This window comes from Diuraphis noxia, unplaced genomic scaffold (genome assembly GCF_037042655.1).
Source record: "Diuraphis noxia isolate RWA-SAM2 unplaced genomic scaffold, SU_Dnox_SAM2 contig0003, whole genome shotgun sequence".
In the NCBI taxonomy this organism is placed as follows: domain Eukaryota; kingdom Metazoa; phylum Arthropoda; class Insecta; order Hemiptera; family Aphididae; genus Diuraphis; species Diuraphis noxia.
Genome location: NW_028301713.1, coordinates 40,164,667 through 40,190,534, shown reverse-complemented (window position 1 = coordinate 40,190,534; position 25,868 = coordinate 40,164,667). Strand labels below are relative to the sequence as shown.

The 25,868-nt window shown below is 27.6% G+C and overlaps 1 protein-coding gene across 2 annotated transcripts; it reads right to left on the bottom strand.

Annotated features, from left to right (window-relative positions):
- Window positions 1-1,055: 1,055 nt before the first annotated feature.
- On the bottom strand, window positions 1,056-25,312 carry LOC107167521 (uncharacterized). 2 transcript variants are annotated; one of them, XM_089222205.1, is made up of 33 exons: window positions 24,602-25,312; window positions 20,487-20,717; window positions 20,259-20,420; window positions 18,505-18,771; window positions 18,161-18,426; window positions 15,767-15,968; window positions 15,227-15,692; window positions 14,853-15,048; window positions 14,522-14,725; window positions 14,285-14,456; window positions 13,968-14,206; window positions 13,688-13,913; window positions 13,473-13,625; window positions 13,190-13,376; window positions 12,249-12,355; window positions 11,547-11,673; window positions 10,961-11,113; window positions 10,313-10,449; window positions 10,086-10,238; window positions 9,800-10,001; window positions 9,486-9,713; window positions 9,264-9,415; window positions 8,259-8,541; window positions 7,954-8,183; window positions 6,008-6,269; window positions 5,847-5,945; window positions 5,607-5,771; window positions 5,252-5,508; window positions 4,898-5,172; window positions 4,633-4,832; window positions 4,342-4,551; window positions 4,223-4,240; window positions 1,056-4,126 (listed from the first exon to the last, which is right to left on the bottom strand). In XM_089222205.1, the coding sequence occupies exons 1-33, from the start codon at window positions 24,839-24,841 to the stop codon at window positions 4,071-4,073; spliced, it is 6,525 nt and encodes a 2,174-aa protein (XP_089078331.1). In that variant the 5' UTR covers window positions 24,842-25,312; the 3' UTR covers window positions 1,056-4,070. The 2 variants fall into 2 exon arrangements, with proteins under 2 accessions (XP_089078331.1, XP_089078332.1); XM_089222206.1 differs by lacking the exon at window positions 4,223-4,240 and having other exon boundaries at window positions 24,602-25,310.
- Window positions 25,313-25,868: the final 556 nt, after the last annotated feature.

Sequence of the window (25,868 nt, the reverse complement as noted above, 5' to 3'; positions counted from 1 at the left end):
AACCTACCATGAAATGAAAAATAAGATCAATATACATGGAATATGGGTTTGTAAAATTGCATGTGGTATTTTAAGAGATACTGTTTGTCGGATATTGCACTAACTACTAATCTAGTAGAACTAGTAGAAGAGTAAAACACAGAAGTGGCTAAAATTTAAATTGCAGATAACCTACTTAAATAGGTACATTCGACTCGTATAGAAATAGCGTAACACCTACATAAATACATAACTGCAGTCACTGATGTCTCTTTATGGTATGATATAAACTTTTTGTGGGCATTTTAAAACATAACTCTAATTATATTTCATGATTAATAAAAAAATATCAAGAAATATTTCCATAATATTAGCTTTAATAGATGTTAAGTATTTTTCATCCGATAACACCTTTACCTCCATCAATTATTATTGAATATGTTGTCTTACCGAGAATTAAAAAAAAAAAAACAACTAATTTATTAGTCAGTCATATGATAAAGATACCTACATCGAGATCGCATTTATTTCCAGTGAACCAGTATATTTCGGTACCTATTAATTATTTATTGTGAATTCCTAAGTTTGGTATTTAGTTGTTGTAATATAATTAGTTTGGCTAAGATAAAGGTTTAAAAATATTGACGATTAAACTATCGTGCCTATAAAAATAATTTTGGACCAGAAAAAAATCCAAATTATAAATATTGTTTTATAATAATAATTAATAACGATTTGTTACAAAATTACATGTTTTAAGACATCAAACTGAATAGCGTATATTTCAAGCAAAACCTCTGTTTTTATGATTCCTTTTTATAACATCTAAATTTAAAAATATAGATACCTATTTAGTACTTACTTATACAATAGATATAATTTTTTATGGTTTTATGCAAATCGGTACGTATAAATTTCAATATATGTCACAATATAGAAAAATTAGTCCGAGATCTACAGCCTACTTAAACTTCTGCTAACACGTTACATATATCATGTAATTTTTTTCAACAACCGGCATAAAAATAAGTAGAAAACATAAGTAAAGATTTGGTAAATAAAAAATAAAACGTGAATTACTAAAGAAACATAGGATTATATATATAGTATTTCCAATTTCATACATCAACGACCAAAACATTTTAATCTAGTATTACATTATTCGGGATACATTGACTTTATATAATAAATAGAAATACGATAATAGTAAACAGAAGCACAATAATATTCAAAGGTTTTGAACTAATCACACACTTCTTAAATTATAATATAATCAGTCATAATGCAAACTGAAAGACAATAATAGTATATTAATATAATGTATATATATAATAAATAATAATAATGATAATAATAAAAATAAAAATAACAATAATAATATGCATGATTAATTTGTATGAATAGACCTTTTAGGTCTAAACATTAAAATATGCTAATCTCATTTAAAATAATAATAATATATATAGATAGAAAAAAAAATATATTAGATAGATAGTAGAAAAATTATAGCTTAGTATACAAAGTTATATATTTATTCATTTAATTTATTTTAATATAGGCTATGAAAAATATGTATTATGTACTGGACATTTGTTCATTTGTAAGGGGAAGTGTAAAATACAATATTTTTCAGCAAAAAAAAAAAAAAATTATAAAATACTGATTGGCTGAAAATGAATCAATACATTTTATCCATTAAATATGATTTTGAAAGGTAAATCACCAATAATGGTACAATATTATTTAATAGTTGAACAATATTTTAAAATATTACAAAAAAAAAACTTCACAATAATATTATAGTTCCAATAACCAGACAAATATATTATATTCAGATAATTTATTTTTCACAACCTATATTTTGAATACATTGTATTTAAAATTATTCACAACTTCACTATAATATGATAGTAAAAAAAGACAAAAAACAATACAATACATTACACTTACAGTATTTCTAGCTTTGGTACCTACTACAACTCTATTCAACCAAATATTTTCCCAATAATAAATTTAAAAGTAAAATTAAAACCATAAAGTACAATACATAGCTACAGTTTCTATTAACTGCACAGTTTTTTTGATACAGCTATGGACTATAACTGCTCACATATAAGTTATAAATCTAAAAACTATACACGGTACACACTTATATAACATATTTGATATGATAGAAATGAAAAAAAAAGTGTATTAAATTGGTTGATAACAAATTGAATAATATTGTGTCATGTTAAATGCAGAATAATGTCTCTAATGATTCCTCCTTAAAAAAATATAAATTTTGCTCATTAAAAAGTATGACCGCATTTGGTAAGAATGTATACTACTCGATTGCACACGACTGGTCACTTGAATTAAGTTCAATACACAGCATTTGTGTTCAAATTACTACCAAATATCTTTTATAGAATTAAGTTCAAAAATTTAGATTTTTGAATCTCAAAGCAAATATTTATAATTATATTCATTTTGTTAGTCATCAATTATTAACATCACAAGTATAGTAAAGATTTTGAAAAAAATCTTAAAGAACAAAGGAATTGATAGTTGATGAACAACCAAATCCAAAAAAAATTGATCTCACATATGAAAATATTCAACTTTTAATGAACCTATGTAATAATGTATAAATTAAAGTGTATTCAAGTTTTTTTCAACTATGAAAGTAATTTAAAATTACGTGGATATTTATATAAGCATGCTAATACATAAATTTTGTAGCTGTATCAGCATAAAAGATAGAGAACACCAATTAATTACTATGTATAAGTATTTTCATTATTACACTATTATATAAATAAAAAAACATAAAAACAATTGGGTTCAATATGATAAGTAGAAATTGGTTAGATTTTATGACAAAATTTGTATGGCTTTTGAGTAATCTTGCTCAGTTATGAGCAAAATCTAATTATAGATATACTATGCCACTAAAATCACTTTAATTATCTACTTAGGCATAAACTAAGTAAATTAAAAATATATTTGAGCACACGTAATTATTCAAATGAAAAGGTAAATTATTGTAATGCTATAAAATAGCATATATAATGTAATATTAAATTAAAATACAGTATCCATTCACTAGGAAATAATTTTCAAGTGATTTGTTTGTATTATTGTTAAACAACTATATTTTTTTTTTTTTGTAAACAAAGAAAAGTTATGTATTAATTGAAAGAATATATATTGAGAATTCTAGTTGAAGGTTATTATTTGTAATTTTGATCATCAATTATTTTTAGTTTATAAAATTAACTCTTTTAACTAAATATAAAACAAATTATACACTAATCATACTTCTAACAACTGAATATAAATACATACAATTCAGTATTTTAGCAAAGGTTTTTAAAGAATTACAGAAGTCACTTCAAATCAAATAATAATAACAATGGTTTATAAAATTATATTTACATGTGTATGGTAACAAAATGGATTATTGATATAGTTAATTTTAAGGACATAATTTATTGAAACCACATATTGTATTTAATAGTTGTATTTTTAACGTCTTACTAATTTTAAATATAATATTACCAATTACTTTATTTAATGTTTTGGATTGTTACAAAAAGGAAAAAGAAGACAGTGGTGCCAAAACCCATTCATTGGATATTTTAATTTATCTCTTAAGTTTTAAACTTATTCTTAAGGAAAAAATGTTATTTTTTGGATTAGTTGTGCTGAGTGGGTAGATTTTTGATATTTTGTTTTATATTTATTTTTTCACTTTTACGTCACTTTATATGGGTTACAATTATTTAGGCAATTGAATAATTATGATTTTGGTCTAAAATCTAAACATAAATTATGTAATTGTAAATGTTCACTTTTAAATGATAAAATGAAAATATAGGCAAACAGTTTTAAAACTGTTAAATTAAAAGTATAAAATAGCGGATAAAATTACATATTTTAAAGTAAAAAATAAACAGTTACAGCATTATAATTTAAGGACAATAATTAATATTAAGAAGAAGTTGACTTCTATGTTATATTCTAATAAATATAAAATAATATGTCACTTGGATTGAGATAAATGGTTGCGCTTTATCACAGATGACGGAACGGTCAGTTGATAATTTTTAAGTAATGACTAGTGGCTCGTCATCTGAAAAGCCTTGAACTACTGGCTCATCATCTGAAAAATGAATAATGTGTTCAATAGTACAATAAATTCAAGCAATCAAATGATTGTATATATTGAACAATATATTTTTATTATTCAATTTTATACCTTTAAATACTCCTAAACCTATGAAAGCATGAACAAATCATTGAATTCAATTAAAAATATATTTACATTATTGAAATGGCTGAAAAGTATGAAAATAAGAATAAAAAATAAATACTAACCAAGACTATCAACTCCAGTAAAAGTAGCTGATCCTGACCGTGTATCATATCGACTATTGGCAAATTGCACAAAGCTATTTTGTAGGTTTCGATGTCTAACAACAAAATATGTTAGGCCTGCAGATAACCCTATAACTAATAATACCAAAATCATAGACATCCACCCGGTGTTTACACCAACAACGACCACTTCTGAAGATAGACTATCAACTGTAATAATAACAATAATAATCATAATGTAATAAAATTATTATTCATACAAGTAAATTTTGTTTTGAATATCATACTGACCATTTTGAGGTATAAATGAGAACACTTCGGACATTTTAGATACATAACCCTCGTTTGTTGCCAGTTGAACAGCAACTGACAATTGGTTACTTGTTGGTGGATCAATAATAATAAATGGACTATCTTCAGCTTGATAAGTCTTGGCAGTTGTGACATTCAATTCACTGCCCTCAGACATATGCACCAAATAATGTACAACCCTAAAAGATTGAGTAAATTATTAATGTTAATTTATGATTATAATAATGTTAATTTATGTACTCACGTTGACTTAAGTAGAAACGATATATTAGGTTTGTGCCAATAAATTTCATAATGACCATCTGGCATGCTGAATACTTTAACCTGGTGTGGAGAAGGCAACTCTGGAGCTCGATAATTAATTAATGATGATGGGACGGCATTTGGTGTCATGGTTGATATACGAATAAAGTAATTTCCTCCGTAGTTAACAGAAAAATGCAGTGTAGCATCAGTGTCAGATACATTTGGAACTAGGACTTCAAAGTTTTTATTTTTGTTGGATTCCAAAATATTTACCTTAAAGAAAACAGTAAGACAGTTGTATAGTATAATCAAAATCAACTTTGTTATAAAAAATAATTGAAAAAGTTCTTACTTTGTATGACTGTTGAACTGGGTGACAGGATGCTTTCCAGCTTATAAGAATCATTGGTTGGCTTGTGTGTTCAAGCTGTTCAATTTTTATGTCTTTAGGTGGTACAGTTGGATCAAATGGAGTTATAATAGTGAACGGCCTCTTAGATAGTGGTCCAATACCATTGGGGCCAATGACACCAACATCAATCATAAGTGATGTGCATGATTCAATGTTAATGAGAATGGCTATGGTTGCTGAAGTATTATACTTTGGACCTAAACATTTTTTTCATATATATTAATATTTAAATATATGATATTATAGGGCTATTTATCATATTTAGCATATTTAAGCTATTTAGCGATTAGCATACCATTAAGAAGGTCATTAGCATTGGTACCCCAATAAACTCCATAGAGCCACTTGGTCTTTCCATACTGTTTAGGTGCATTCCATTGTACTCTAATTGTTGACTCTTTCTTATCTTTTATATTAACTAAAGAGCCAGTTATATTTGTCACAGCTGGTAATGGTTGACCTAAATAAATAATTAAGTTAAAAATATTTGTTTAAATACAATTAATAAGTAGATTTTATAATTAAGTATTCTTACCATCAGTCTTTGTTACAATTGTATATTTCATACCAATGTATCGCTTATTGTATGGTACTACATTTATTGTATATGTTACACCAGGTGACAGTTTCGTAACTGAAAATAAATTTTATAATTTAAAATAATAATATTTTTTAATAAAATTAAATGGTACTAACTTGTAAACTTTAATACGTTATTATTATTTGATATGTTAAATGATTGAATAGAATTGGGATATGGCCCTTCTTTAATCGGAGCTGAAGAAACAATAGTAAAACCATCTGCATGTTCAACACTTTCCCAAGATATAGTGATGCTATTTTCAGTTCTTGTAGTAACATTTAATTTTAAATTGACATCTACTAAAGAATCTTCATCGAAATGGAACCTTTTTACAGCAGAATGTTCAGATTCAAACTCTGATAACTTGGCTGTAACCTAAACACAATATTCAAGTTAATATTAAACAGAACATCGCCCCCACAAGTATATATGTCATATCTGTCTAACAGATGTAGAACAACACATTTTCATTCAACAAAACCAATTTTCTATTGAAAGCTTTAATATAAATGAATTGAATTATTATCAAACTTAATTTTAAAAACTTAGAACTTTATTTAATTTATACTTTGATTTTTTACAATATTTTGTACCCTTAATTCACTTATAAATTTAAATACCATAAACTACTAATGAACAAATACAGTAAATGTTCTTATCTTAAGGATAGGTTAGCTTAAATTTTTAATAACGAACAAGTCAATAAAATGTAATGCTAAGAGGACACTATTTAGACAAATTAAACCATGTAATAGTCAACATAATGAGCTATACAAATATTTTAGAAAACATTTTTAGGATCGAAATAATACATTCAAGAGTGGAATATTAAAAGAAACAACAGCAATCACATTTTATACATAAAAAAAACTTTTTTTAAAAGTGCAGTAATTGTTCAAAGCAATATCTTAATGGATTTAATATATACAGGGTGATTTTTTAAGCATGCTCGCCCTATTTTTATGCTTAAATTATGCATATATTCAAATTTTGATTTTTGGAATATTTAAGTGTAGTTAAAGGCGATATTTTTGAGTACTTAGATTTTTCACAACTTTTAAGGAGTATCCTGTAGCGATACCAACTTTGGTTTTTCAAATGACAACCTATATTTTGTAAAGCAAAATGTGATTCAGATAATTTTGACATATTGCAATCAAAATTCGAACAAAAACTTCCAGAGTTATTCTACTTGAAATACTAAGGAATAAGGATAAAAGTCTAATACTTAAATGCCTACGTTGTAAATGGATACGATAATTATAATTCGGTATACAATATAAAATGTGCTATTGTACACTATTGTTTGGTATTTTATTATAAGTAGGTATACCTATGCTATACAAATATTAACGTTGCCTATAAGGTATAGGTAACATGGATAAAATAAAAAGGATATTATTTTAATCATATTTTCTTTTCTTTTGAAAATTGTCAGATGCAATATTTGGCCATTTAGTAATAAGTAGTGATTATTAACAAATATTTTATTTTTATATTGTATACCGAATTATAATTATCGTATCCATTTACAACGTAAGCATTTAAGTATTAGAATTTTATCCTTATTCCTTAGTATTTCAAGTAGAATAACTCTGGAAGTTTTCGTTCGAATTTTGATTGCAATATGTCAAAATTTTCAGAAAAATTATCTGAATCACATTTTGCTTTAAAACATATAGGTTGTCATTTGAAAAACCAAAGTTGGTATCGCTACAGGATACTCCTTAAAAGTTGTGAAAAATCTAAGTACTCAAAAATATCGCCTTTAACTACACTTAAATATTCCAAAAATCAAAATTTGAATATATGCATAATTTAAGCATAAAAATGGGGCGAGCATGCTTAAAAAATCACCCTGTATATTAAGCAAAAAGAGAATGTCCTAGTTAGTGGCTAGAAGCCAAAATGTATTTATTTTATATGCCAGTTGTTAAAGTTATATTATACTAATTAAATTAGATTTTTAGTTTACTTATTTTAATTAATTGAAAAAAAAATTAGAATTATAGCCAAAATATATAAAATACTTTATAATAAAAAAATTAAATGAACCTACCCAAAAACTATATTCAATATTTAAACGATATAATGATGATCGGACAGGGTAAGATTGTGTAACATTATTATAATCAGCTTCAACAGACAAAACCATAGGTGGATGAGGTGGCTCAACATAAACATTGTAAGACGAAATTCGACCAGCTGGATTTTCTGGTCTAGTCCAGGTTACCAAAACTTCTTCAGCAGTTACTTGTTTAACTATTACATTTAGAGGAGCACTTGGAACTATAGAATCAAATAAAAAAAAAATATTTTTTTATTATTACATAATTATGCTTAAAACAGTTACATTTAACATACCCCCTTCAGCAGTTGATGCTAGTATGAAAAAAGCAGGTGGATATATAATATCAGGTACATCCTTTTGACGGACAAATACTGTCATATTATATGCAGTGTATGGCTTAAGTGATGTAAACTTATAATTAGTAGTAGACACCCATGTCTTATTAACACATGTTTCTGGCATACGGGATTCACTGATGGAAGGTAAATATTCCAAACTTAAATTTTTTGGTGTTGCCCAATATAAAGATAGAGAATTTGAAGTTGTTTCATGTTCATCAATAAACATTAAAGACACCTATAATAAAAATTAGAAATTGTTAGTAACTTATAATAATTGTTAATAATTTTTTCAAAGTAAAATAAACTCAACACAAACATTTTTAAGTGCTAAAAAAAATATGACAGAATATAGTGGAAAATACCACTTTACTAACCTAACCTTAAATGCAAATAGAAAAATTAAATGTACAGAAAGTAAAAATTAAAGATAAGCACAAACAGTTCTGTAGTAGCACCTTACCAAGCAATTAGACTTGCAATTATTAAATTGAAAAATACAGATAAAATAAAACTGTAACTAATATTTTACGATTTCATTATAACTCTATACCAAATCTAAATAAAAATTGAAGTACAGAAATTTAATTCAAAAATTAGAATTGAAAGAATACAGAAAACTGGTATCAGTCATTGATCCACATTCACTCAGCTTGGTATAGAATAGTGGTATTTAAGTAAATATTTAATATACCTAACTATTTCATAACTTTTAAGATTTCCCAATATATTTAAGTGACTGTTATAAAAATTAAATATTCTAAGTACTAACTGCAATCTAAAATTAAAATAATTTGTTCTTCTTTTGTACAGAAACACTTATGTATGAAACGTATAAAAAAATAAAATTGTAAAATAAATTGATTTACTTGGAGTTAATTATCTATTTAATTTGTCTTTTCATTGATGTTAAAATAATGAGAAAAAATAAAACGTAACTTGAATTTACTTGACACTTACTTGTATACTTAAATTATTGTTAATTGTATCACAATACTCTTCATCAGTACCATCATAACAATCTTTATGTTGATTACATCGTCTTGATGCTGGTATACATCTGCTACCATCACATGGAAATAGGCCCACTCCACAACTTGGTGTTCCGGGAGCTACACAATAAGTTTTTTTTTTCAATAAATATATTTATTTTCTATTATTGATAATATTATTAATATTTACTTTGGTTATTGTTTGTACAAAACATTTCATCACTAGCATCTGGACATTGAGGAGTGCCATCACAAACTTTTTCAATACTAATACATGATCCAGATATACGACATTTAAATTCTCTACTGTTATTTTTGCAACGACCCACAAAATTGTTGTTTTTACAGTTAGTTTCATCTTCACCCTGATCACAATCAAAAATTTCATCACATACCCATGAGTCTTCAATGCATAAACCTATGTCAAAAACAATCATTTATACATTAAACAAATATTTTATTATTATAATAGTATGTTAAAAGTGAGATAAAAAAAAATCAAACCAGAGTTGCATTGGAAATAATGTTGAGGACACATATTTTTAGGGGTGACTATTGACGTATTTGTTTTAGCACTAGTGGGAGTGTAAGTTCCGCATTGCTCTTCATCTGAACCATCCTCACAATCCATTACATTATCACATTTCCACCAATAAGGAATACATTTTCCATTGCTACATCGGAATAACCATTCACTACATGTACCCTAGACGACAATTCAAAAAAATAAATAACAATAACTTAATAACATAAAAGAAAGTAGGTACTTAGTTAAAATATTGTTACTAACATTGGTGATAAATGGTAAAGATGGAGTAGTTGGTTCAGCAGGAATAGGTCTGGTTGTAGATGAACAATTAACCTCATCACTTTTAAGTCCATCATTACAGTCATCATCTCCATCACATCTCCAAGATGCAAATATACATTTCTTGTTGGCACACTTTAATATAGTTGATTGAAATGTTAAAAATTAAAATTAATTAAATGTATATAATATTTGTGAGAAGTACAAACCTCAAATTGCCAAGATTCACAATTTGCAATTCCACAATTTATTTCATCTTTACCTTCAGGGCAATCTTTTTCACCATCACATTGCCATTTGATTGGAATGCAAGTATTCGCAGTACCAGGACAAAGAAAACTATTTGCTACAATACAAGAAAATATATTTAGTAAGTTAATATTTGGTATTGGTTAATTATAATTAGTCAGAATTTTTATATATTTGAGAGAATCCAATTTAATGGGAATATCAAAAAAGTTTATAGTGTATATTTGATGCATATTTAAAGATTAAAAGTTATAATAAATTTGTTTTTGTTTATATGATTAAAAAAATTTGAAACAAAAAAGAATAAATTGACTTTAAATAAATTCAAGAATTATAAATTTAAACATTCAGATAAATTATAATGGAAAGATGTATTTATTAGTAAGGTAGTGTTATGTTTAAATATATTTAAATTATTATATTGGGTTAATTCTCAATTATTTTATTGTTTGTTTAACTAAAGAAAGTATGTCCTAATTTACAATATTTATAATTTAGCCGATAAGAAACTTAACATGTTAAAGTGCATTAAACTATTTTAAGCTTTTTCAGTGCATATAAATCAAGATTATAAATAATGTATAATAAAATACATATTTTATACTAACGTGGACAAGTCGTCGAAGAATTGTTGGAAATATTTAAACAGTCAACTTCATCTGAACCATCATGACAATCATCTTCTAGATCACAACGCCAATGCATTGAAATACATCGGCCATTCTTACAACGAAACTGTCCAGTTGAACAATTTGAATACTCTGAAAATGTTGAATATAATGTTATTTTAGAGTTGCATGCTAGTTGGATTAAATCAAAAATGATTTTTCCACGCTGTCAAGTACCAGCATTATGAATGTAACAAGTCACAAGACTAGTGGAAAATTTCAATTACTTATTTCAAATATATTTTAAATCAACTTTTTTTTATTGGTCTCGAACTCAGGAAATATGGCCATTAGCTATTGTATGGGATAGAACTTCGAACGGTTGGTACAATAGATTGGGAACATGTATATATGTAGCAAGATTTTTGCTACTAAGAGCCCAGGTGGTCACCCATCTGAGAGAGGCAAGCGCAGTGCATGCTCTTAATCACATTGCGTAACTGATTAGAACAGCAACTGTGCCATCCTTAGTGAATTAACTATTTTAGTTTATTTAAAAAAATATATATAAAAATATAATATTTACTGCAATTTATTTCATCTGAACTATCCTCGCAATCAGGATCAAAATCACAAGTCCAATATGATGGAATGCACTTTCCATTATCACATTGGAATGAATTTGGTCCACATGAAACTTTGGTGCACTTGACCTAAAAATTATTTAATGAATAAATAGCTATAAATATATATATATAATTATATTACAGAATTACTTAATGAAATTTACTACCTATACCCATAGAGATATAGACCTATAACCTAGTTTAAAGGTCTATGCCTATACCTTAGTTAAACAGTGTTTTAAGTGGTATTGTTACTTATAATCTTCATATTTGGTAAATTTATTTTAACATAATTATTATTATATTAGTATTAGGTAATTAAATAATTTTAGTGATCTACTTGATTATAAACAAAAAAAAAAAAGTAATGTTGGCAACCCTGACTCCACTCCAGGAGACCTGTCCTCTCATGAGCCACATACGAAATACACACTGTACACAGTTAGTTAGCTACCGACGATCACAGCGGTGTATCGTCATCCGAGGACGCTTTACCTAATCGAGGCATATGTGCCCTTTGTTATTTGTTTATATCTAGTTTTTGTTAATAAACGTCTTTAAACTTTATTTGTGTGTTAATGTGTAATTGTGTAAGAACCTGACACCAACAGTAAATTATAGAAAAAATATATTTTTAAATAAGTTATAAAGAAGAATCTTACTTCATCTGAATTATCTGCACAATCATTATCCCCATCACATTGCCAATATTTAGGCACACAGTTACCATTTGCACATTGAAAATAATCAACTGAACATGTTTGGCCAGCTATAAAAGAAAATATAAATGTTTATGAATTATTATTATATTATAAAACTTGATAAATAAATAAGCAGTCATCTCACTAGTTGCCAATACCAGAGTGTGTTTTTCATAGATAATCATTATTTTATTTAATAACAGTACTTTTTAATACTAACATATCTTTTGAGTTACCTTTTACCAGTTAAGTATAAAGAGATAATTTTTAGGGGGAGCTAAAATAGATAACAAATACTAAACGGTATAGCACTTAAAGGTGATAATATATTTAAGTTGTTGTAAGGAATTTTGTCAAAATTGTTTTAGGCATATGCTACAGGTGATAGTGATTATTTTGTTTGTAAATAATAAAATATGTTGTTCTACTTAATTAACCACTGTAGTTTTTTGGCAGAAGGGGAAGGCTGTGCACTACTATACTAATTTTCACAAGAAAACATGCCACACAATTATAAAAATAGCTCAGCTCATCCCTAATTAAATTCTCAATAGATGATGCACTATCATATTGGTACCATTCAACGATGAAAACAGCCCATTATATTTTGTCTTGAGCTCTACGATCAGTCGGTTGTCGCTGATATTTGGCTGCCTGGAGAGGATACGACAGACTATTCAGTAGACATACCTCATTCTAAATGTGCAGAACTGGCATGTTTTCTCGTAAAATAGAGTATATGCCCCCTCTTAAATATATCACTGCCTTCAACAGTAAAAGTCTTGAGAAAGCATGTACAGGCAATTAGTGATAATTGTAATAGACACAAACCAATAAATCAAGTTAAAAACAATTAATAAAATTCAAATTCAAAATTAAAACTATTACAAAAGTTAATTTACCTGATGGACAAGTCCCATTTGCAAATGGTTCCTTAAGACCAGGACAAAGACAACTATTATCAGATTTACTCATATTATCTGGACATTGACAAGAAAACTTTTGATTTGGTAAACCAAAACAAAAATGAGAACATTTGCTATTATCTGAACATTCATTAGTATCAATTTGTGACATATGAGAATATACCTAAACATATTAGTAAGTATTAGTAAATAAAAAATAATAATATACCATATAGTTAATAAATATTATATATATATATATCCTACTACACAATCATACTTTTAAATCCATTAATCCAGGTAAATGTGAAGAAATTGTTTGTATTTTAACACCATGATCTTTATCCGACATAAATATAGAATTTTGTTTCCAATCATCCCAATAGATCCAGTCTTTAAGAATAGCTACAGCAAATGGATGAGAAACTTTTTCCTAAAATTAAAAATATGTCATTGTATTCAAGTTATAATAAATAACTAAATTGAAATACTTACATCATTTTTAATAACTTTTTTAATGTTATTTCCATGTAAATCACAAGAAGCAATATAATCATGACGTGCATCAACCCAATATAATCGTTCAGCTATATAGTCTACAGCTAGTCCGTTAGGCCACTCAATAGAATCATTACTAATTAATGTCTTTACATCAGATCCATCTAAATTAGCTCTTGCTACTTTGGCTTCACCAACAGCCCAATCGGTCCAAAACAAATAACTGAAAACAAATTTTATATAACATGTGTTTACAAGTAAATAATAATCTACATACCCAAGTCTAGGGTGAACTGCTAACCCTCTTGGTTTCTTTAAATGATTAGGACCTAATATAGTCTTGCGCATGTGTCCAGGAATTTTAGTATTAGTGCGTATAACCTCTATTTTAGCTAATGCACCATCAACGAAATAAAGATGTTTAGATATCCAATCATATGCCATTCCTTCGACACTGCTAAGACCAGAATTCACCAAAATTTCAGGACCTTGTTTGCCATCAGATAAACATTGTCGCTGAAAAATAAATATAATTTAAATATGAGTAATAAAAATAATTAAGTAATAACATAAATATTAAATTATTTATTATACCCCAATAGTGTCAGTAACAATATCAGCCCAAAATACACAGTTATTTTTCACATCAAACTCAACAGCAATAACATTTTCAAGTTTACGCACAGGTAATACCTCATATGGTAAATTACCACTCAACCTAAGAATACGCTCTTTTTGAGCAACTAAAATAAATTCTGACTTTTCCCTATAAATAAAAAAAAATAGTACTTTAAAATTAATTATTTTAAATATGTATACAATCAGACATACTCAAATGGACATGGAACTTCTTGAGGTATGAATTCTAGTGAACGTCCATTTTTACACATATCTCCAGGTATTAAACGATAACCTTTTGTACGGTTATACATTAAACCAGGTTTACAAAATGAAGGAATTAGATAAGGATCAAAGCCACTAGTTTTATTCCTAATACATTGTTTGGAATTTGAAAACCATGTAAATCCATGATCACTAAAAATAATGTAAATATTTAATTTACAATGGTATTTATAATTCATATTTTGTACAACAATAGATTTATAAAGTTTAAGAAATAAAATATTCTCTTCACTAAAAAAAAAAAAATAACTAAGTTTACCATGTATAATCTTCAATATCACAATCACATGTAATGGTCTGAATTGGTCGATCATAATTCATGCCATTGTAACAATTTGCTTTTGGTGCTCTTCTTTGAAATATTTGTGTCTGACCAAGAACACAAGATGTTTTTAAATGATCTTTTGAAGTGGTAGGAGACCAAAATTTATAATCTTTTTTGGTACAGTTATAAGCTGTAAAAATTAATTTTGATTTAATAAACAGATGGTCTGACGAAAACTCTTAGGTATTTATTTTACTGTTCTATAATTTTACAATAGTAGATTAATTGTAATATATATTTATTAAAATCATAACTACTAAATGTATCTCCTATTACTTTTAACTTGAAAATACTAGAAAAATACTTACAAAACGCATTCTTTAGATCAATTTTAACAATTAACCATTCATGTTTTTCCATAACTGAGCCAAACATAGTAAAAACAGTAGTATTTTCCCCTGGTTCAGTCATTAGCTCATACACTTTTATTTTACTATTGGTAAAATTTTTCTCAAGCCATGTTTCTCCTTCATCAGTTGAATAAAGAATTTGACTGGTTTCTTCTTTTTCACCTTTGTAGTACCGTACAGCAATCAATATGCCTCCATGATCACCAATGTTATAAAAATGCATTTCTTTTAAAACTTGACGCCATGTGAGTCCAGCATCTCTACTGACAAAAACACCAGGATTGCCTTTTAGTGATTTACCAACTACTCCAGTAGCCATAATAATTCCTGGAGCAGACTTTGATGATAAAATAAATGTATGAGTTCTAGTAACAGGATACACATGAGCAAACATTTGAGTAAGATGTAAAGAACAATTATCCGCCTAAAAAAAAAAAAAAAAATGTTATTACAAAATATTATGAAACATTTTATTATTTTTTTTAAATATTATATAACCTTATCACAATGAGAGAAAGATCGTGTAACATTTAGCAATCTCCAATCAAAACCCCAATCAAAACTAATAAGAGTCACAATATGTTCAGGGCCTATGTCCACACTTCCTGACGGCATTGAAGAGGAAATCTGCGAAACAATATAAATCCCTTGAAGACCTTTAACTTTGTGTATATCTGCAAATGATTCAGCCCATAAATCACTGAAACACAACATAATTAGTTTTTTCTCAAAGAAATAATATTTTAAGTATTAAGTATTAAAATAAATTATCAAAAAAATATACCTAGCAGATGCTGTTTTCGTTTTCCTAACAGACTGTACAGTAAATTTATGTTTAACAGTTCTTTTTATGTGTGGAAAGTTTTAATTTTAAAATGAATTCACCTATTATTTATGATGCCAGCATGGAATTACAGGGGAGAAGTCATAGTATCCCAATATTTTAATTACTATTAATTGTATTATCACTAGTAAAAAAATAATAGTATGTGCTGTAGTATTAGACTTTGGCCTTTGCCTTCTCTTCTGACCAGCTTATATTTCTGCCCTTGCTCATTTTCAGAAAAATGTTTTCATTTTTTTAAATCATTTTATTAAAATAATTACAATCTATACACATAAAGTACAATAAGTAATTTTGTTTGAGTATTATAACAAAAATAACAAGTTTCGGAAAGCACTCAGTAATGTCACCAAAATCTATTTTAAAGTAATCCAGCAAATTGGTTATCGAATAACAAACAATTATGACTTTATTGTAGAATGTTATGTTAGACGTTCATACAAATTTTCTTAAAAATTTTGAACAGAATACATTTAAATTTTTCTTTATTTCAGTTTTAATGCCATAAAATCCTAGCCTTGATTATTAAGCACTAGGGGCAGTCTTATGGCCTTAAAGAAAATAGAAAATAGAATGATTTTGATTCTTCCAAAAGTTTGAACATAATTGAATCACATTAAGATGACTTTGAAGCCATTGAGACACTATCAAAAGGGTCATTATTTTAAGCCAAAAATATTGTATTGTCTGCATAAGTACCCAGTAATATATTTGGAGAAATTAAAGAGTTATAGGAAAATATAAACTATAGAGTTTATAGAGGAAGAGAACTATGCTGCTACCTCCAAGGACTTCAGCTACAATTGGGAAATTTACAGAGTAGTTGTTGTTGACACAAACCAAGAATGTGCAATTTTCAAAATATGATTTCATTAAAAGGTAATAAGGGGCAGGATGGAATATTTTGAGTTAAAAAAGAAGCCCATTGAGCCACACCTTATCAAAGGACTCGGCCACATCAAGAATTACTACTGTGCATTAATGTTTAGATTCCATGCTGGCAAAGATTAAGTTGACAATGCGATGTAGTTGGTGTATGGTGAGTGCTTAGACCTTAATCTAAATTGATGATTTGGAATGAAGTTGGATTTGTCTAAGATTTTGAGTAGCCTTTTAAGGGATATTCTAGTAAACGTGGAGAGGAGAGAGATTGATCTATAAAACAACAGAATATTGTGAGGTATTTTAGTTGGACAGTATGTTTTGGACAATTAAATTGCTTATTAGATCATGACCCGGGGATTTTTTTATTGGGAGTTTTTGAATTGTGGATAGGATTTCAACTAAATTTTCAAACCTAAAAATAAGAACATTATTTGTTATAAATGCACAGTTTTTTTAAAAATATTTTAATTCCAAAATGACATATATGAGCATTTATAAAATGTGATGTCTTACATACTTACTCATATCTCATTTGAATACTAAAATATTGAATAAACACAGATATTTAAAACAAATAACGTTCGTAAATCTAATTTTGATATTGTTTAAGTCTGTATAATACAATATTGAAACTGCTGAACACAGGTGTCTTTATTGTTTGTAAGACGAAGACAAGGGAAATTAATGCAGAATACTGTTAATTTTAAATTGTACTTACTAATAGAGAATAACAATAAAATCAAATAACTATTAATAATTATACAGTAGATATTAATATTATTTAGTAGGAATAAATATGTATTTCAAAATTAATTTAATAATATTAAGGAGCAAAGCCAAACATTTTATGTTTTTAAAAAACAGTATAATAATGTGATATTAACAAGATAAGAAATTCATATATCCTGAATGGGTACCAATAAGAAAAAAAAATTATCAGCAATTAAGATAGATGTAAAATAAAAGGTAGAAACTGGCAGAAGGCAAAGAAAAGAGTATTCAGAAAAATAATTAGGACAAAATAACAAAAAGGGATTTTTAAAACTTATAATTTAAAATGTTAATTCCTTAAAGATTTGTATTTAGAACTTAAAAACAATAATATTATTCTAATTCCCCTTGATCACTTATCACTTCAATATATATAAAACTAAAATAAGTACCTAATTAAAGATTCTGTCCATGTAATGTTAGGGAAATATGCAACTACTCTTTCAAGTGACAAACTGAATGATACTGCCTCTTCATTAGAAGACTGTATTACATCGGATATATATAAATTTGACAAAGTACGAGTATGTGCAACAGCAACCATTATTCGATTAGCAGTAATATCTGCGATATGGTAATCACGTCTGTCAAGTTCAGTGTCGAACCGAGTTCGAACAAAATTTCCTCCTTTGTAGCTAACCAAAAGATCTAAATTATTCTAAAAAAATAAAACTTGTATTATTATATTGAACACAATTTAAATTATTTTGGTAATCAATAAAATGTTATACAATACCTTTGAAAGTTGAACAGTCACAAACATATAGTCATCTCTTGCTTTTAATTGTAATACGTTTACAGCTAAAGTAGATAAATTATTTTGACCAGAATTGATATTTTCTGAAACAGCTATGACCGTGGATGTAGTTGCTGATTCTTCGCGTTGTATAACCAATGAATGTCCACTTTTGTACAAATTCCATTTAGTTGGAACCCAGAAATATGATTTAACACGTTCTTCAAGCATAGTCCATGTGATACCGAAATCATGAGTTATCCATAGCTATAAAAATAATGAAACATTGCAATTAAATCTAATATTTAAAATATAATATATTATATATATATACTGAGTGTCCAGTGAGGATTTACTCATTGCGATATTTCCCGAAATAATCATGATATCGAAATTCTGGTTTTGTAATAAAACTCACAGGGATAAGAACTACAATTGTTTCCTATTTTAATTAATTTTAATGTTTTGGTAAAAAAGTTTAAAAATATATTTTTATATTTAACTATTTCCAAAAAAATTAAAGATAGCCTTGTAGAGTTTATTTTTCAGAAAATATTGACGTTTCAAAATTTTATTTTCATTAATTTCCTGATTTTTAATATTTTTTTTAGTTTCGAGAAAAATTGTGAATTATTTAACACCATAATGTTATCAAACATGTGACCCGCCGCGCCACGCGCATTCCCATACGCTCGGCCAAATACTTTCCGTGTTCCTAATAGTTATAAATTTAAAATCATATTTTATTCCTTCAAAACTAGAAAAAATATCAAAAATCAGGAAATTAATAAAAATAAAATGTTGAAACATCAATATTTTCAGAAAAATAAACTCTACAAAATGGCAATCTTTAATTTTGTAAGAAATAGTTAAATAAAAAAATATAATTTTTAAATTTTTTACAAAATCATTAAAATAAATTTAAAAATGAAACAATTGTACCTAGTTCTTATCCCTGTGAATCTTATTATAAAACCAGAATTTTGATATTTCCATTATTTCATGAGATATAGCAATGGGTAAAGCCTCGGGGGACACCCTGTATATATATACATTAAAAACCATTGTTTTTCGGAAATTTGGGTTAATTTGTTCAATAAATCTATCATAACTCATAAGTATGTTTAAATAAATTATGTGTACACCCATATTGTCCAATAAATATGTTTGAGTAAAAATATAATATTAGTTAATATCAACAAAATACATAAATTATACATATATATTTGATCTTAAATACAAGTGTTAAAAGCTAATATTCAATGCATTTTATTAATGTAATTAATTATAAACTATACCAGCTAGGTATATAGGGAACCAGTCTTAACTCAGTCAAAAAAAAATCCATCAATCATGATTTTTTAGCTAACCAAATCAAACCTTTAGATTGTATATCTCGAAACCAGAATTTAAACCTAAGTCAAAAAAAGCATTAAGTATCAGAATCAAAACCAGAACTGAAAAAACTAAAAGGTTCCTGTCCCTGATAATAACATATATATTAAAACATCCGGTCATGTCCTAATACATTTTCTCCACAATCAATTCAATTTGAAGGACAGGAAATGAAAAATATAGATATGGGTACCACACTAACATCCTACACAAATGCTGACCAACGTTGTTTAAAATTATAATAGTACTAAAAAAGTTATAACAACATAGCAATACTAAAATATGAGTTATGATCTCGATATGACCTTAAAATAATATAAAATATAGTATGATAGTAATTAAATATAAATTGTACATACTAGTTTTGTAGGGCTGACTTTGTCATGGACAATAAACACATTTGGCGCATCAGGTTTATAAGTCACTTCACTGGGCACAAATGACAGTGGAATGGATTTGATAGTTTTACTATGATCAGTTGTTGTAAATATTTTACGGTTTATTACATCTGTGTACACACACTTAAGAGGAAAAAAAATGTTAATAAATATAATATATACAAACCATAATTAAATAATAAAAATTACATATGTTTTAAATGTAGGGTGTATGTAAAACTTGTCAATAGAAGCATATAGATTTTTAGCAGCGTCTATTTTAAATTCTTCTGTCTTATTAATATAAGTATCTCCATAGTCATATGATATGTACACAGATGAAGAAGGATATCCTTCACGAGCCAAGCATATGATAACATTTGAGTTTTCACCAACCCAGTGTACCATTAACTGTTGCCGAGTTTCATTTAAATGAAAAACCTGAAAAAGTAATATTACCATTAAATATCAACTTCATTTTGAAAATAATTTAATATATTAATATTAATTAGTTATTTTTTGAATACAATAACTTAAAATTTTTTGAATTAAATATATAAATCTTAAAATTATTTAACATAAAAAAAACGATGGGCAAAAATATTGTCATTTGTAGGTATATTAATTTAAGGAGATCGGCAAAGGACAATTATTTTAGTCAAAACATACCAATCATTTATCCATCACACAGATCAATCTAATAATACAATAATACTTTTTAAAAGTGATCTGAATTCGTTATTATATATACTTTAGATCAGTCAGTTCACTTTTCCCAAATTCTTTCCAACAGCTATAAATTTAGTTTTAATAGTTTTTGGAATTTTCAAATTATGATTATTAGGAATTTAAATCAGAAATCTTAAAATTTCACATTAAAATAAATTTATACCAGATTTCTGAAATATTATTGCATTATTAGGTTGATCAGTAATAGGATGGACAAAAGGTACATACTGCGGTACATACATATGAACATAATTCATTCACATGTGCAATGCTGAGGTAGTGAGTTGTACATCTGTGTGAAGAAGCATGCCGCTATTTGTTTTACATAATATAGTCACACAAAATAATTTACGCTATTTGAAAATTGCCTATTTCTTACTCCTTAAAAACCAAGTTAAAAACAGAATTATACCAATCCCCATAAGGTACTACAACTTCAAGAGGAAATTATTTTTAGAGTTATATAAATGAAGATATGTCATTCATGGAAAACCATATATCTATGCCCCATATTTATTTTAAAACCTAAGACAATTAGGTTATTTTTGATTAATTTAAATATATTGTGTTATTAATCTAAAAACTAATCAAATTGATAACCTGTAATAACCTAACCATTAATATCTTTCCTCCCAACTGTGAAATACATATGACGTTATAACTTAAGATAAATTAAAATGTATTATTTTAAGTAAATTTACTGTGTGAGTGAATTATAGTTAAGTAAAATAATAAATTCAACACACTACTAATAAAGGGGATAAATATGCACCTACCTTTTAACTAAGCTTTTATAATATTAAATACCAACTGGCATAAATTATTTTACTATAGAAGAACTACTTAAATATATAACAAAAACGATAATCAAACATTCAGAATAATTTATACAGGTAATCTATGATAAAGTTTGTAGGTGACTATCTTGATACCTATTCTTTAAATCTTTCAATCTTCAAGACTCATTTCTCGATAATAATACAATTGATTATAAAATAGTTACAGTTGGCTAGAGTACCTCTTAGGATCTAGTAACTAGTTATCTAGGATAGGTACCTAAATAAGTAGTAAATTATTATATTTTTAAGATTTGTTATTATTATCAAGTGAAAGCATTTTACTAAATTCACTAATAATAATAATAATAATTAAGTACTACTAATATTATGAGGGTATGTTATAGAAAAATATAGGTATGGTAAGTATTTTATTGTTTTTATAAATTTTAAATTTGGATTATTTCAAATAAAGTATAAAACTTATTTAATTATTTAACAATAAAAATGTAAGTAAATAATTACATTGTTAAGATAGGTAGTACCTATGTACATTATCTATTCCGAGATCTATTCTCTAAATAAACAAATGGTTGAAAACATAATAAATATACAATACTTGCTAGTTAAATAATCAATTATTAAGTCAAGTACCTACATATTATATTTTCCTATTTATAAACAATATTTATTTTATTTACTTCCTTATATATTATGGTAAGCATTGGCTCAGGTAATGACATCTGACATCTTTTATCATCCTGGCAGAGGCTGTATTTATTTATATTTTAAATTAATACATAAAAAAGTAAAAAAGTATATTATATTTTAACATACATTCAAGACAGATAGGTCTGTCCTTCCCATCCTCCATTCAAAAAATGACGACTGGTTGGGCACTGTTTATCTCAATTCATAATACTGCTACCTCAATAAAGACGACTACAATAAATTCTACTAATAATTAGGTAAATTTATTACAATATTATAAGAAATTTTTGATGTCATCTACTACATCATGTTAGCACTCAGCACAAATGTACTGTTTATTTTCTCAATCTCACACAAGTGTATCATAGAGAAAACGCATTCATAGTTCATACCAAATATTTTATTTTACATATATGATTAGTTTTAAAAGTAAAATCAGAAGTTACACAAATTAAAGAAAATTATATTATAGAAGGTGTGATAATTATATTCATCTGATTATTGTAACAAAACAATTTAATATAATTTAAAAAATGTATTTTAAAAGTAACATAATAATAAAGCATTAAAACTGATATATCAATCCCTAAAAAATATTATTTTCTATAATTTTTATAATTGATGATTTTACTCTAAATTTACACAAGAACAATTTAAAAATAAAAATAAAATATAGGCAGGTATGTGACTGCATTTGATCTGTTGTAAGTGGGTCTGAGAGAAAATAAATATAGCTCTGACATCCTCTTTAACAGATATATCCAAGTATAAGCTTCCAATTTTATAATATTATTAACTGTAGGTATATTAGACATATTATATTATATTTATTTTTATAAAAAGTATAATATGTACCTATTAAATAAATGGTTGATTTATTTATCAAGCCTCTTAATTTAACATTTTCTGTGTTTGGCAGAGTGATAACATTTTTACAGTCTATGGTGGAGTGATAACAGATCAGTAACAGTATTATTAGGTAACTACAAGCCACGATCAAATATAAAATAAATACCTCTGAATAATATAAAGGGTATCTATATAATTTTCTGTATTTGGAAACCTTTTTTTATAACTTTAGATAACTTTTATAACTAGACATTACAGCAAAAAATTTTAAAGAACCAATTTCTAAAAATCCACCTCCCCCTCCCCCCACAAGAGGTTGAAAAGTAACTAATGTCATAGTGTCACCTATTATTTTGTGTAATAAGTTTTTAACATAAATTATTTCACTGAACTAAACAAATGATTTTCAAAGTTATAAATATCAATACAGGTAGATATAAAGTAGGTACCTACTATTACTATGATACATTATGACAATTAGGTAGTCAGATTTAGTCATTTAAATCTAAGATTGCATTAATCACTTGACATTATGATAAAAAAAACACATACATATATTTCTAATTAAATATTCAGTAAGGAAGGTACCTACTTATGAATAAAGGAATTAATCAACATTAATAAGATTATAGACAAACCTAGATAATTATTGACTGTTGTAATTTAAAACTTATTAATGATTTAACAATTATATTGATGTATCTTATAAACTAATATGAACTTTATGTATATTCTTCCTACTTATCTCCCAAGTCCGAAAAGTAGAATTTATTAGTAACAATAGATACTAAAATTTAAACCTATACATTTTGTTCTACCTACATTAACATATAGGTACTATGTACCAAGTATTTATTGAATGCATGATTGTTTTATATTTTTATCTAGGTAGATAGAATGTATGTTTGAATTCCAACTAACTGAGTGTAATTGAAAGTGATTCCTTGGTTCAAACAGTAATCGCAATACATCATATTTTCTGTATCTATTTATTCTATACCTGTCATTAGTATTCAAGCATATTAGACTTGATATCAAGTATGTAATTAAACAATTCAAATAAAAAAATATTTTAATCTTAATCTGTATCTAAATAGGCACCTATCTATCTAGATCAATGTCCGTAAAATCATCTTGTCCTTATCTAGGTTAATGTGTAGCTGCACAACAAATGTACTAAAAGAAAAAAAACAACACAGATCTTACAAATGGGCAGGTGGAGGACGGTGTGTACCAATAAATAGTTTGTCTGCAACTCACTTTGGACGTTATGTTTCCATCGGAAACGCCGGGCAATATTGTCGGCACGGTCAAGCTCTCCCGTTTGGTCCTGGCACGGTGAGCAGACGAACCATGATTGACAGCAGCACGGGCAAGCCGGTTTGCGAACGGCTGCGATACGCGCGCGCTGTCGTCGTCGTCGGTGTACACGGACAGCGACCAGACGCCGGACGCGGCTACGGCGAGAGCCGCGCAAACGTACAACAAAACGGTTTTCATAGTGTCGTCTGTACGTCGGCGGACACTCTGAAACGGCGCATAATAATAACAACAATACAAATTTTGACGGGCGACAAAGGCGCACAACGGTAAACGGCAAATACGATCACACACGGTGCACGTCGGCGGCGGACTGTCGTAGTCCGAGAGTCTGTCTGTCCGCGGCGGACTCGAACCACCACCACCAGCTCAATAGCTCACGGCGGACGCGTTCTAATACTACGGACTGCGGTTTAGTGGTGGTAAACGAACACAACAGTTGTTGTTGTTGTAGTTATCGACGGGCGCTACGTTTTTGTGTCGCAGTCGCGGTCGTTGTCGCCGCCGTCGTCCCACAATGACAACAACAGTCGCGATTCGCAGACTCGCAGTCGATCATAGTGTTATCGCTGATCAGTGATAATGAACGCTAGCGCTTAATAATAATAATAATAATTGAGATATTATGAGTAATATAAACGCGGAGATGGCGCTGAAATATTATTATTATTATTTAATACATTTTTAATAACAACAACGTACTGTAGTTATAAAAATTGTAGTAAATTGTAATACTTCGTAACCACTGAACAGATAAGACGATTCAACTCACGCACGCACAACAGTTCGCCAAATAAAATGCACACTCACACGGGACTACGGGAGCGCGCGCGCGCTCTACCCCGGGACACAATGTGGGCGGTCGGTGGTGTGTGTGTGTGTGTGTGTTGTACACCGCACGGCTCGTCACATCTGCAGCTGCCGAGCAAATTTGGGACGAATGGATCTTCACAGGAAAAAACTCCGGATCCATGACGTCATTAGTTAGTGTTATCAATATTGTCCTTATCAAATGTTATGGTGATTAAATGCGCGGCGATTTATTTTTGGCATTTGTTTAAATGAAGTTTTGAATGTGTTTTACGCTGTGTTATGTGTCATATTTGCATACATTCTTATTTCTTACAAATGTACAAGCTTGAATAATGTTATAAACTATTACATTTGTAAACACATTCATGCATGCGCTACAGCAAAAGAACCAAAC